Below are 14,140 nucleotides of genomic sequence, written 5' to 3' on the forward strand. Positions count from 1 at the left end.
TAAGGAAGCCCACAACATATTCTGCAGGAAATTACTTATGAAGATGCTGAGTGTGGAAACTGGCCACGAGGGCATTAGTCTACGGTTAAAAGATATCCCCTAGCTTAATATTTCCTTGCTGGTTCAGGGTTTGTGTTTATGGGGAGGGGGAAGAATGTCACACTTACCTAGCCTTAATCCCTTTTAAACAAAATTTTTGTTTATGGAATTTCTTGTTTTTTTAATACAGCCAATGTAGAGTGGTTTGTGAGGACACAGAAATGGGGGCGGGGATGCCCCCAACTTCCCCTATGGCATGTGGAACTATGGAGGGCACATATCAGATCTGTGCGAATGTCAGAGTGAACAGAAGCACAATTTATGATTAATGGCACACAACTTGCAAGACAATGGGGGTACTCTTATGTCCTGAGATACAAACATAATGAAGACAACACTTCCAATAGCTCTGGGTTTTCCATCAATGCATTAAAAATAAACAAAATCACTAAAATTCTTGAAAATGTGGATAAAAATAATATTTTAAATTTATCACCTTCCATTGTCCAGGTACAATGAAGCAGATTACAGCAATACATTTGATATTGGTAGAACACCGTTACGTAAACTGAGCAGCAATTATACAAGTCAATACTAGCTCATATATCTAAATAAATAAGCTATAATAAACTATAAATTAATAAATGGACGCACAAGATACTATTAAAAGTGTTCTTGTTCTTATAACTAGAAAACAAAAATATCAAACTTTTAGCACTAGAACTGCATTGTTATCAATAAATGTATGAAAAACCTACACTAGAAACAAAAAAAGGGGATTTTTTTTAAATGAAGTGGTGGGAAAAGTGACTGAGCTGTGTGACAGTTACTTTTTTTTTTTTTTTTGCTTAACTACTATATTCCACTATTTAACTGTAAAGTTTTTAGAGCTACCTGCTTTCTTCAGTTACTTCCATCCAATGCATGTAAGTAATAGGAGCATCCACTGAGAAAGAGTGTAAACTTTCAGGTTTTTCTACATCACACAGGATAACACGCTTGGTATCAGCTAGGCCAAAAGCCAAAACTAGAGAAGTAACAGAATAATGTTAAATAATAAACACACAAAACATTGCAGCTACTCAAACATATTACAAGTTAGGAAATGTAATGATTCTTCAGTCATTAAATCCAAATACTATATACAATTTGATCTTTTTCTATATATAGTACATTAATGTCACTTCTAATTTTAAACCATCTTACTAAAAAGCACACTTGAAGTCAACCTTTTTATTTTAAAATGGCATATTGGGTCACACCTGACAAAATGACCTGATCCTGCAAAGACTTACATATATGTTTAACCTAGGTCCATGCTTAGCTTTCTGTTACTCATGCGAGAAAACATAAGCTAAGCATGGACTAAAGTCTTAGCAAATTTGGTGCCAAAAATACATTTGAGACACACTGTTCAATTAGCAAGGATATTTTATTGCAATGTAACATAATGCTAAGATTCTCACAAGAACTTATCCCTACTTGATTAGAACACTGACACGATTATTCATTGGGCAACATTTGCATAAGAACTTACATGAGTATATTCATCTTTTTGAACTAATTCATTCCCAAAGAATGCCAGGTTACAATATAATTGGAGATTCTGCTCATTCATATGCAGATGGATGATTGACATGGAACATCTCTGCACTATTAACAGTTGAAAGTTGTGCCATGCAATTTGAAGAATAATATTCCCATAATTGCAATCAGATTTTAGATTTCACCTGTTACTTCAGTGCCACTATAATTTGGTCATTCTTTATACATCACATCACACATCAAAGGGGTACCTTTCACTATTATTTTAATAGCATTGCTACATAAAATTAAGCTACCCTTTTCTTAATATTTTGTACTGAGAATTTTCTTTTCGAGACAGGTGGTGCTGTGTTCACTAAAGGTATCTGCTGATTTCCAACACCATTTTTATTGCAGCACAAAACATCATATATTTAACATTACTTTTGCCATCTGGTCTCCAAGCAAGGGCTGTAACTTCTTTCCCTGTATTTTCATTTGGTGGCAAACTCCAAACTCGCTGAAAGTTTGCAAGTCGATGAAGTAAAACCTGAAAAGCAGATAGATTAAATGTAGGAAACTTGAACATCTTCTCCTTTAACAATATTTTGTAAGTCAGCCACTAAAGTATCACTCCTTTTTATTAGATTTAAGAAAATCCCACATCCTGAAAGTCAGATCTAGAACTATTTGTATCAAGAAAGCAGTCATTCTACATACACACACAGAGTTCTGGGGCATACTGTCTACTATGAAGCAATGAAAAGAGGTTTTAGGTTAAGACCTGAAGTTTACAATCAACCTGGCTAATCGGAATAATATGGTAGATAGCAACTGTATTGTGGAAGCACTGCAGTTGATCTTCCCATGCATAGCCAGATGCATCATGAGGAGACCAAAGTGCAGAGCAGTGGTTTTTAATCTTTTTTCATTTGCGGACACCCTAAAATATTACAAATGAAGGTGCAGACCTTTTGGAAATCTTAGGCATAGTATGCGGACCCCTATGGGTCTGTGGACCACAGGTTGAAAACCATTGGTGTAGACAGCAAAAAGAATGTGCTGTAGAGGGAGAGAGGGAAACAAGGAAAACAGGAACTGAGAGAGAGACCAGAAAAAGACATTAAAAAACCAATGCTCTCTAACAGAAGCAACCCCGCTACCCTGTCATCAGCGGACAGCACTGCCATAAGATCAGAAGCAATATGTGGCAAACTGGCAAGGGAAGCTCTGAATTACGTTACCTCAAGAAATAAACTGAGATCTATAACATGTTGTTCCAGGACATACAGTCTGCCTCTGCACCGCTAACCAGTTTTCGATGCTTCTATTGGTTTTAAAATTATTTTAAATATAAATTAATTTTTCTACACTTGTTAAATCACACACAAAAACATGCACTCTGCTGGGACACACAAAAAACCAGTATTCAGCTGGGAATTACCATTTACTTAGATTCTGTTTTTTTAACAAAGGATAAGAGTAAGGCAAAAATTCTCCTATCACAAAGTATATACTAAAACTATTATATTGTGGACAAAGGACTACATATGTAGCAAAAAACACAGAGAGACAATATACCCACTCCACCCCCACCAGCAACTATTGCTCTTTACTCCCAGGGATCTTAACCTGAACATTTTGAAGATGAGTACAGAATCTGATGGTGACAGGATAAACATTTAAATGATACACCTTTTCCAGAACACATCTGAAGAACATCAGGATTGTGAGAGAACATAAGACAGGAAAAAAATCAGCAAGCAATTTTTAAATACACTTTAGGAAAACAGGATGCTTCCCAAAGTCATCAGAGACTGAACATTTGAGATAGATTCAGATACAGCGTGTTCAGGCATTGTGCCAGATTCTTCATACCACTGTTCCACCAAATTCTGCCTTGCAACACATCAAGCAGCTACTGTAAACCTGGGTCTCTCCTGCACTGATGCTGGCAACTGTGCCATACAGCCAGCATGAAAGAACACAGTTCTTGGCTAAATTAGCAGTACAGCTAACAAAAATGCCTTGGAACTGCCAAGATAGTAAACCCAGGGCACTTACCAAGTCATTCTCATGTGAAGGGTTTAAAATAAAACAAAATACTCATAAAGACACATGCCACGCTAAGACTGGAGACAGCCAAGCACCACTATTCATGTGGCTGAAGAGGCCACAAGGAATAAGGAGGCATGTTTGGGGTATGTCAGTAATGGCCATTGAGGGTAACCAGTGCTAGCCCCCCTGGCACAGCACTGCCCAGCTGCCAAGGGGAAGACTAGAGTTCTTTCTCTCTGGAGTACCAGGTACGGGGCCCTGCCAGAGGCAGGGCACGGGACTGGATCCACGGGGCGGAGCCCTGTGTGGTGAGCCCTAAGGGAACTGCTCGTGGAGGGGGCAGGCAGCAGGCCCCTCGCTGCGAGCGGAGACGGGCTGTCAGCCAGCCAACCCCGCTCCCCCTAGCAGGAGAGATCACAACAGCCCTGTCTCCGGAGGCGGTTTCTCTACCCACCATTTCCAGCTCGCTGAGCCGGGCCCTCCAGCTGCTCCCCGTTACCCCCGGCCCCGCCTTACCTCCCCCACTTTGTTGGCAAGGGCGATGAGATCCCTCTTGGGAGACCAGGCCATGAAGATGATTTCCTGGGGAAGCTGCTTCTCCCCGACCTGCCGGAACGCCGGCATGGCGGGGGGCTCCTGCACCCGCAGGCACGGGGCTCTCGGCACAGCCTGCTCGGAAGCCCCCTCCTCTCACCGCCGCTCTCCGTCCCCCTGAAACCCGCCCCACTCCCCCGGCAGCCCCACTCCGCGCCCGGAGCCAGCAGGGACCCCGGCTTCACCGGGCGGCTGCCCACACAGCACAGCGAGAGCCCCCACGACAGGCAGCTCCGCCCCGGCGCTCCCGCCTTCCCAAGTTCCGGGCCGCCCTGCCCTCGTCACTGCGCGGCCGCCGGCTCCGCCTCCCCAGCCCGCCGTGCGGCGCTCAGGGGCCGCCTGTGCCGGGGAGCCAGGCTCCCGCCGGCGCCTCCCGCCTAGGCCTGCGCCGGGGGCCGCTCTCGGGCTGGGGCCCAACGCCCTCGCTGGCCCCAGCCCAGGCCCGAGCGGGTGGCTGGCCCTGGCCCTGGGGCGGGCCCCACTCGTGCTGCCAAGCGGGGACCCCTCCGCTGCCGCTCGGGCCGTAGAAAGCCCCTTATCTCGGGGAGGGCCTTGGGATAGCAGCCTAACGGGGGAATGTAAACCGGGTTAGGCAATTGCTGCAGCCGCCTGTGTGGACGCTCCTCCGTCGGTGTAAGTGGGTTTGAGTCAGCTGGGAAGAAGCAGAAGTGGAACAGAAGTAAGCCGCTCAAACCGCAACAGGAACATCCACACAGAAGTTTGTGCCAGTTTCACTGTATCCGTTTAAAAACCAATGCAGCTTTCCCCTATAGACAGCAAAAAATAGCCCAGGACACAAGAGTTTGCCCTCATTTTGCAGATTTCAGTGCAGTGAGACGAGAGAGCTGCTGCAGGCCAAGTTGCTTTTGATCAGTTTGGTCTCAGCAATATTTTTGGATTTTGAATCAGTGTCTCAGATCCCTATTCTGCAAGTACACATGCTTAACATTAATCATGAGAGTAGGCCCTTTGGCTTAAATGAGACTACTCGCTTAAAATAAAGCACTTGCTTAAATATTAGTGTAAGTGGGGGTGTAATTATCATTTCCTTTTGTGTGGGGTAGTTTGCTCCCGTGGTTTCACAGATTGGAGTTGTAGCTGTAATGCTAAATAGGAATGAGTATTTTCATTTCTGATCCTCCATTTTTTGTGGTAGAGAGATTGTATGCTGTTTGATGCTAGCAGACCAGGTGCCAGCTCATGCCAAACCCCCAGGCCTCACTGAACACTTACAGATGGATAGCTGGAAGCCAGGCTAATTCACTTGTATATTAGTATAGATCAAAGTGATTGTTAAATGTGTAAGAGTGTATTTGGTGCTTAAAGTTCATGAAAATTAATGGAATTTTACCAGTGGTGCAAGTAGAAATCATTTCTTGCTGGTACACTGTACTCACGGGAGGAACACAAAGTGGGGGTGGGCACATGACCTCCCCACGTGACTCCTCTGCCCCTCGCCCCGCAGCCTGGGGCCCCTGCAGTCTCCTCATGATGAATATCCATCCCAAATTACCAGGGGTTGGTGGGGGGGCTCTGTCCTGCCTTCCGCTGCTGTACAGAGAGACCCCAGGCAGGAGGACTCAGGAGATGCCACTGCGTGGAAGGGCTGGGGGTAGGGCTGAAGGCGGTACAGCCACGCTGGAGGTGCTGCCAGCATGGGGCTGCCCAGCGGCCCCACGTTCTGCTCCTTTAGCCACTGTGGTTCCCGGGAGATCAGGGCTCTCTGGAACCGCAGCGGCAAAAGGAGCACAAGAACATGGGGCCACCCAGGCAGTCCCACACCAGCAGCTCCACCAGCATGGCTGTATTGCCTCCAGCCCTACCCCCAGCCCTTCCATGCAGCTGCATCTCCTGAGTCCTCCTGCCTGGGGTCTGTACAGCAGCACGGTCAGAGGACAGGGCTGGGAGTGGTACAGCAGCTGCGCCGGAGGAGCTGCCGGTGTGGGGCTGCCCGGTGGCCACACGTTCTGCTCCTTTCCCCACTGTGGTTCCTGGGAGAGCACAGCTGTGCTGCCCCCAGCCCCTCCCCCTGCCCTTTCACTGAGATGTGTTTCCTCTGTCTGTACAGCAGCCCTGCCGGAGGGTGGAGCTGGGAGCAGTGCAGCTGTGCCGGAGGAGCTGCCGGTGTTCTACTCCTTTCCCCCACTGCAGTCCCCAGTGGGGAAAGGAGCAGACTTCTGGCAGCTCCTCTGATGCCTGTACCGTCCCCAGAACCACCCCAGCCCTGTCCTCCAGCGGGGATGCTGTACAGATGGAGGAGACGCAGCTCTGTGGAAGGGCAGAGGGTGGGTGTGACGTTCCCTTGGTGTTATCTGGACCAGTGATCTGCTAGGTCACTCGAATCCTCAACTCTAGGAGCCAGCCTTACCCTACTCTGCTGTGAGAACCCCCACTCCTGTTCACACATAACCTCTGGCATGAAAGCTGCTCCCAGCTACATGAGTGAGCACTTTTGGCCAGCTGCTGCTTGGATTGTGCAACTGAATGACACTAGCCAGTATCTCCAATCGCAGACACGACCCTAGGAACCTCTGTCTTGCAGTGTCCAGTTATTCCCGCTGGATGCAGCAAGCTTATATGAGTTCATCAATTTAACAAAGAAATTGATATGTACCAAGCTTGTTGTCCCAAGGGGAGTGTCTGACACACTTCAAACCAAACACACTGCTTCAGGTAGAATAAACAAACAAACAAATTTATTAACTACAAAAGATAGATTTTAAGTGATTATAAGTCAAAGCACAAGTCAGATTTGGTCAAATGAAATAAAAGCAAAATGCATTCTAAGCTGATCTTATCACTTTCAGTGCCCTTACAAACTTAGATGCTTCTCACCACAGGCTGGCTGGTTGCCCTTCAGCCAGGCTCTCCCCTTTGATCAGTGCTTCAGTTGTTTGGTGGTGGTGTCTGTAGATGGAGGTGGAAGAGAGAAGAAGAGTATGGCAAACGTCTCTCCCGTTTATCATATTCTTTCTTCCCTCTTGGCTTTGCCCCTCCCTTCAAGGTCAGGTGAGCATTACCTCATCGTAGTTCCAAACTGACCAAGGGAAGGGGGGTGACTCACTTGAGAGTCCAACAGATCCTTTGTTGCTGCCTAGGCCAGTGTCCTTTGTTCCTGTGAGGCTGGGCTGGGTTTGCCCCTTGCATGCCCGGATGAGGTGTGAACTGCCCCTCTGTTCCTGGACTTGTTTTAAGCCATGATGACACATTTTCAGCCTCGTAACTACATACATGAAATTACAACCTGTAACATTACCATAACAACAATGCTCAGTGCATTGTGAGCCTTCCGAAGACACCCGACATGACAAACTTTGCATTGGATACCACACAATTGTTATACCAATAAAATAAAAACCAGCAGGATCTTATTAAAGGGGATAAGGCAAAATGCCACGTTTATTTTGAATACAGAAAGAATCAGAGTAAGCAATCAGTTATAGCTATACCATCTCATTCACACACACATACACACACAAGTTCTGCAAAGTTGTTATAGTTATCAGCCTAGGAGTTGCTCGTGCCAAGTCACTGGCCAGGTGGCCTGGACATGAGGATGGAGCAGGGCCTTGTCAGATGTGCATCCGATGCTGCTGGGGGTTGGTTTGCAGAATCAGACCCAAGTCCTCAGTCTTCAGGGTCTGTTGTTATAGGGATTTATTCTCATACAAGTTTAAAGGGTTTGCTTCATCATGCTGTTTTTATGTTTGAAGTGATGATCAATCACTGTTCTCATGTTTGAGGTGATAGTCAATCATGCAGATGGCACAGCAATGACAAAATGACAGTATGTTGTTATCTTGTTCTTCAGCCCTCTTGTCCTTGGCACAGGTATGCCCTCTGGGTTATCAGGCTATCTCATCCACTGCTTTCTTTAGCCAGACGATTTTATTTTAAGGCTGGCACCTCAACCTTTAATCTTTCATTCCTCATTCAATCATACATATATGCATACAATCACACTCACACTCCAACGTATATCCTGTCACATCTGCATTTTATCATCTACCCATCCTTTAACATAACCATCCTAAAATCAGTGGGACATAGCAGACTTCAATAAGTCTATTCATCCCACTTATTATATCTAAAAGGAAACGAACAAGATAAGCATGCAAGAGTGAGGGGTTCACACATCTTATTCCAGAGTTCAGGAAAACAAAGTTGCACCAGCCATAAAGGCAGCTATTGTTACTTTTAGAACAATCTCTTAGTCTCTGGATGTGCTTCTACAATTAACACTGATCTTGTAAAACTGACAGGCAATTTCAATCAGCACAGACTCAGCAGGGTGGTTGAGAAACATATTCTTTCTAATGGTCAGGCAAATTCTGGGATCTGCTGTGGAGTCACTCTTTCTTACATTGCCCATATCAGAAATATACCAGTTATCAATCTAGTCCAACATAACCATGTCATAAGGATGAACATGGGGTTGCAGGGTGTTCCCCTGAAATACAGAGTGTCACAGCAGGGCTGGGGGCGGGCTTCTCCTTTGTCTTTCCAGTACGCTGTACCAGCTATAAATATCTTACTGGTATGGCCTATCGGACTGTACCACTGTACTTGCACCACTGAATGTTACATACATTATAACAGGACACAGATAAGTGAAAACAAGGTAATAGCAAACATTTACATTGTATATACTTCTGTAACTATATAACTCCTCAAATATCAGCTCCCATATGGTCTAGTGGTTAGGATTCCTGGTTTTCACCCAGGTGGCCCGGGTTCAACTCCCGGTATGGGAACAGTGAAATTTTGGGGGTTGGACTAGATGACCTCCTGAGGTCTCTTCCAACCCTAATCTTCTATGAAATGAGAAAGAATCCCTGTGTAATCTGACTGAAAAACTTTAGCAGAAAAGTACTAATTCTTGCACATTTGAATCCAGAGGCAACTCTCAATTTAGTCCTGAGTGGAGCAGGATCTGGTCCAAGAGGTAACTATAACAGGACTGCTTGGAAATAGTGACCATAATATAACAACATTTAACATTCCTGTGGTGAGAAGAACACCACAACAGCCCAGCACTGTGGCATTTAATTTCAGAAAGGGGAACTATGTAAAAACGAGGAGGTTAGTTAAACAGAAATTAAAAGGCACAGTGACTAGAGTGAAATCGCTGCAAGCTGCATAGACACTTTTCAAAGACACCATAATAGAGGCTCAACTTAAATGTATACCCAAAATTAAAAAACACAGTAAAAGAACTAAAAAAGAGCCACCGTGGATTAACAACCATGTAAAAGAAGCAGTGAGAGATAAAAAGGCATTTAAAAAGTGGAAGTCAAATCCTAGTGAGGTAAATATAAAGGAGCATAAACACTGCCAAATGAAGTATAAAAATGTAATAAGAAAAGCCAAAAAGGAGTTTGAAGAACAGTTAGCCAAAAACCCAAAAGGTAATAACAAAATGTTCTTTAAATACATGTGTCCATACAGGAATTATACATACTTTACAAAGCCATTACTATAGGTTCCTTGGTTCCCAGTCCATTAAATGTTGAAATGTTGGGATGTTGAAATGCCAATAGTTATCCTTGGGGACCCAGCCTACCCCTTGCTCCCATGGCTCATGAAGCCGTACACAGGCAGCCTGGACAGTAGTAAGAGGCAGTTCAACTATAGGCTGAGCAAGTGCAGAATGGTGGTAGAATGTGCCTTTGGACATTTAAAAGCTCGCTGGTGCTGTCTGCTGACAAAGTTAGACCTCAGCAAAACCAACATTCCCATTGTTATTGCTGCTTGCTGTGTGCTCCATAATCTCTGTGAGAGTAAGGGGGAGACGTTTATGGCGAGGTGGGAGGTTGAGGCAAATCGCCTGGTGGCCGATTTTGAGCAGCCAGACACCAGGGCGATTAGAAGAGCACAGCTAGGCATGCTGCGCATCAGAGAGGCTTTGAAAACCAGTTTCATGACAGTTTGTGTGTGTGACAGTTGTGTGTGTTTCTCCTTGCTGCAAACCCGCCCCCTTTTTTAATTTTAATTCCCTGTAAGCCAACCACCCTCCCCCGTTCGATCACAGCTGGCAAAGGAAATAAAGTCACTATTGTTTTGAAACCATGCATTCTTTCTTTATTAATTTTTTAAAAAGTGAGATAACTGACAAGGTACCCCAGGTGGGGTGGGGTGCAGGAGGAGGGAAGGGCAAGGCCACATTGCTTATTGTAGCCATACTACAAATCAAAGCTGTTTGAATGACAGCCTTCTGTTGCTTGGGCCATCCTCTGGAGTGGAGCGGCTGGGTGCCCGGAGCCTCCCCCCCACGTTCTTGGGCATCTGGGGGAGAAGGATATGGAACCTGGGGAGGAGGGCAGGCGGTTATACAATGGATGTAGTGGGGGTCTTGCTCTTCCTGGCTTTCCTGCAGCTCCAACAGATGCTTCATCATGTCTGTTTGCTCCCCCCATTAGCCTCAGCATCACCTCCTGCTCTTCACGCTCACTTAATGCTTGACCTCTGCCACTGAATGCCTCCATGCATTAAGCTGTGCCCTATCAGTGCAGGAGGAATGCATGAGCTCGGAAAACATGTCATCGTGAGTGCGTTTTTTCCCCACCTTCTAATCTTTGATAACCTCAGGGACGGAGATGATAGGGGGAGCATAGAAACATTTACACCTGGGAGGAGATAAAAAGGGAGAGTAAAATTTAAGATGATACATTTCTGAGAACAAAAGGGAGACTCTTTCACAGTGAATCAAGCAATTCACAGCACACAGCACATGTGCTTTATGTACAAGGTTGCATTTTGCCTTTTATATTGAGCACCTGCCAATATGGTGAAACATCACAAATGGCTGGGCAACAGAATTTGGTTTCCAGGCAGCCATGGGCAGCCTTTTGGTACTGGGGGTTGGCTTCTTCCACCTTCATAATATGTCGGAATGGTTTCAAACTGCAGCGCCATCCTTTCCCATAGCAAGCAATGCCGGTTGGGTTTCACATTTAAAAAGGAGGGCCTGCGGTTTTTGGGTGGATGTGCAGTACACACCTCCCCTCACAACACCACATGGCTATTGTCTGGGATGATCCCTTCATCCCTTCCCGGACCATGTGGCTATTCTCCAGGATGATCCCTTTTAGCCAAGCGCAAACAACCCAGCATTAACAGCGTCCTTTTACTGTTACCTTACAAAAATTCCCCTATTTCAACCAGGTGACCATGAATGATATCACTCTCCTGAGGCTAACACAGAAAGATACAGACCAAATGTTGCTTGAATGTGACCAAAACCCAGGACCATTCGCTGCCATGCTTTGTGCTGCAATGATTCCAGACTACTTGCTACTGGCTTGGCGTGGTAAAGTGTCCTACCGTGGAGGATGAAATAAGGCAGCCCTCCCCAGAAACCTTCTGCAAAGGCTTTCAGAGTACCTCCAGAAAAGCTTAATGGAGATGTCCCTGGAGGATTCCCGCCCCATCTCCAGACACGTTAACAGACTTTTCCAGTAGCTACACTGGCCGCGAATGCATCCCAATTCTTCAGGGCAAATCAAACATGAAACACTATTGCTTTTAAACCCTGTACTGTACTTACAAATGTACATTCACCAGAGCTGCCTTCTCCGGCTTCAGGGTTGAGGATCCTGCCTTGGGAGGTATTGGCTCCAGGGTGATGAAAAGGGTGATGAAAAGGTCCTGGCTGCCAGGGAGAATGGATTCACCGCTCACCTGCTGCGCATTCTGCTCCTCCTCTTCCTCATCCACAAAATCCTCCTCCCTGTTGCGTGAGACTCCCCCCTTGCAGATGTCCATGGACAGTGGTGGGGTAGTGGTAGGGTCCTCCTGGCTTTTCCTATGTACCTGGCTAGTGCATCGGAGTTCAAAGTTGGTCACATTGGAGCACTCTGGGATAGTTCCCAAAGGCCAATACCGTCGAATTGCATCTGCACTACCCCAAATTCGACCCAGCAAGGTCGATTTTAGCGCTATTCCCCTCGCCAGGGAGGAGTACAGAAGTCAATTTTCAGAGCCCTTTAGGTCGACGGAACAGGGTTGGTTGCGTAGACGCAGTCATTTTAAAAATCTACTTAACGCAGTTAAATTCAACCTAACCCCATAGCGTAGACGAGGGCTTAGTTGTTTATCAAACTACTTTTTCTTCCTGTCCCAGGATAATATTCTCCCTGTGTTCACATAGGTGAAGGAATTTGAGTGAGCGATAAACACTGTACTAGGAAAATTACTTTTTGATAACTCTCTCCTTTTAAGGTTTGAGCATTCAGAACAAGGTATTTGACTGCTTTATAAACTTTTAAAAAAAAAACCACCTTAAATTCAGCCTAGCACTCAACTTTGAACCTTACACTGCTGCAAAACAAAATTGGTGTGAATATCTGATATAATTAAACCTATGTATCAATAAAAAAAATAGTAGTGTAACACACAAACTGATGTTTTTCAATCAAGAAAGCGGAGTGAACCTGGATTGTAACCATGGGTGGTGGGTGAACCCCGGGCCCTACACCTCTCACCGGAACGCAGAGGCCCCCTCATGCAGCTGCTAGCCTCCCCCCTTCCCCGGCTGTCTGAGCACCCCAAGCCCCAGGCTGGTGGCACAGCCCCCCCACAGCCTCAGAGCACCAGGTGGGTGGGCAGGGAACACGGCCCTCCTCCCCCAGCCCGAGTTCTGGACGGTTGGGCGAGCAGCGCGCTTCCCCCATCCCCAGGCCCAGAGTGCCGGGTGGGTGGCATATACCTCCACCCCCAAAGCTCAGGCCAGCCCCCATTAGCCCCAGCCTGGGCCCTGGCCACAGGGGGGAATAGCCCTCTACAACACAGCGATGGGAAGCAGGAAGGGGTCGGGATGTGGAGCGTGGGCAGGGCTACACAAGGCTGTTTGGGGAGGATCAGCCTTCCCCGGCCTTTGATACCCACCACCAATGGTTGTAACCTCAGTCCTACACTTCAACATGCATGTCAATAGCTTATTTGCTCTACTGAAACAGCCTCTCACACTCAGGATTCTTCCTGACCTCAGAGATAAATTGCCAGTTTTAGGCAGATAATTTCATTACACTACTGTGTTGCCAATATAAATGCTTAGATGGATTTACACAATAAACATAATCAATTATTTAGATAATGGTATAGAGTACACTTATAAAGTATGAAGACAATACCAAGCTGGGAGGAATTGCAAGTGCTATGGAGGATGGGATTAAAATTAAAAATGATCTGGACAAACTGGAGGAATGGTCTGAAGTAAATAGGATGAAATTCAATCAGAACAAATGCAAAGTATTCCACTTAGGAAGGAACAATCAATTGCACACACAAAAAATGGGAAATGACTGTCTAGGAAGGAGTACTTCAGAAAGGGTAACGGGGGTTCAGAGTGGATCACAAGTTAAGTATGAATCAACAGTTTGTAACACTTTCCAAAAAAAAAAAAAAAAGCAAACATCATTCTGGGATGTTTTAGCAGGAGTGTTGTCAGCAAGACACAAGAAGTAATTCTTCCACTCTACTCCATGCTGATTAGGCCTCAACTCGAGTATTGTGTTCAGTTCTGGGCACCACATTTCAGGAAAGATGTGGACAAATGAAGAGAATCCAGAGAAGAACACCACAAATGATTAGAGGTCTAGAAAACATGACCTATGAGGGAAGAATGAAATAACTGGGTTTGTTTAGTCTGCAGAAGATAAGATTGAGAGGAGACGTAACAGTTTTCAAGTGCATAAAAGGTTGTTACAAGGAGGAGGGAGAAAAATTATTCTCCTTAAGTTCTGAGGATGGGACAAGAAGTAATGGGCTTAAATTGCAGCAAAGGTGGTTTAGGTTGGACACTAGGAAAAGGTGGTTTATCAGGGTGGTTAAGCACTGGAATAAATTGCCCAGGGAGGTTGTGGAATCTCCATCATTGGAGATTTTTAAGGGCAGGTTGGACAAACACCTGTCAGGGATGGTCTAG

The 14,140-nt window shown here is 45.7% G+C and overlaps 1 protein-coding gene and 1 non-coding gene across 5 annotated transcripts in view; one reads left to right on the forward strand and one right to left on the reverse strand.

The window, feature by feature from the left end:
* The window catches only part of ANAPC4 (anaphase promoting complex subunit 4), a 28,046-nt gene extending 23,513 nt beyond the window's left edge, over window positions 1–4,533 (reverse strand). Inside the window, exons 1-4 of one of the 4 annotated variants that reach the window (XM_043544565.1) lie at window positions 4,138–4,302; window positions 3,196–3,597; window positions 2,008–2,113; window positions 934–1,066 (exon numbers count right to left, since the gene is read on the reverse strand). In XM_043544565.1, the coding sequence (XP_043400500.1) occupies window positions 934–1,066; window positions 2,008–2,113; window positions 3,196–3,285 (329 nt within the window). In that variant the 5' untranslated portion in view covers window positions 3,286–3,597; window positions 4,138–4,302. Of the gene's footprint in view, window positions 1–933; window positions 1,067–2,007; window positions 2,114–3,195; window positions 3,598–4,137 lie in introns of all 4 variants that reach the window. The other 3 variants (XM_007058100.4, XM_043544566.1, XM_043544567.1) reach the window with 3 other exon arrangements.
* Window positions 4,534–8,897: 4,364 nt separating this feature from the next.
* TRNAE-UUC lies at window positions 8,898–8,969 on the forward strand. The gene has a single exon. It is a non-coding gene; the product is annotated as a tRNA-Glu (tRNA).
* The last annotated feature ends 5,171 nt before the right edge of the window (window positions 8,970–14,140 follow it).

The sequence above is a fragment of the Chelonia mydas genome, chromosome 4, assembly GCF_015237465.2.
Source record: "Chelonia mydas isolate rCheMyd1 chromosome 4, rCheMyd1.pri.v2, whole genome shotgun sequence".
Lineage (NCBI taxonomy): Eukaryota > Metazoa > Chordata > Testudines > Cheloniidae > Chelonia > Chelonia mydas.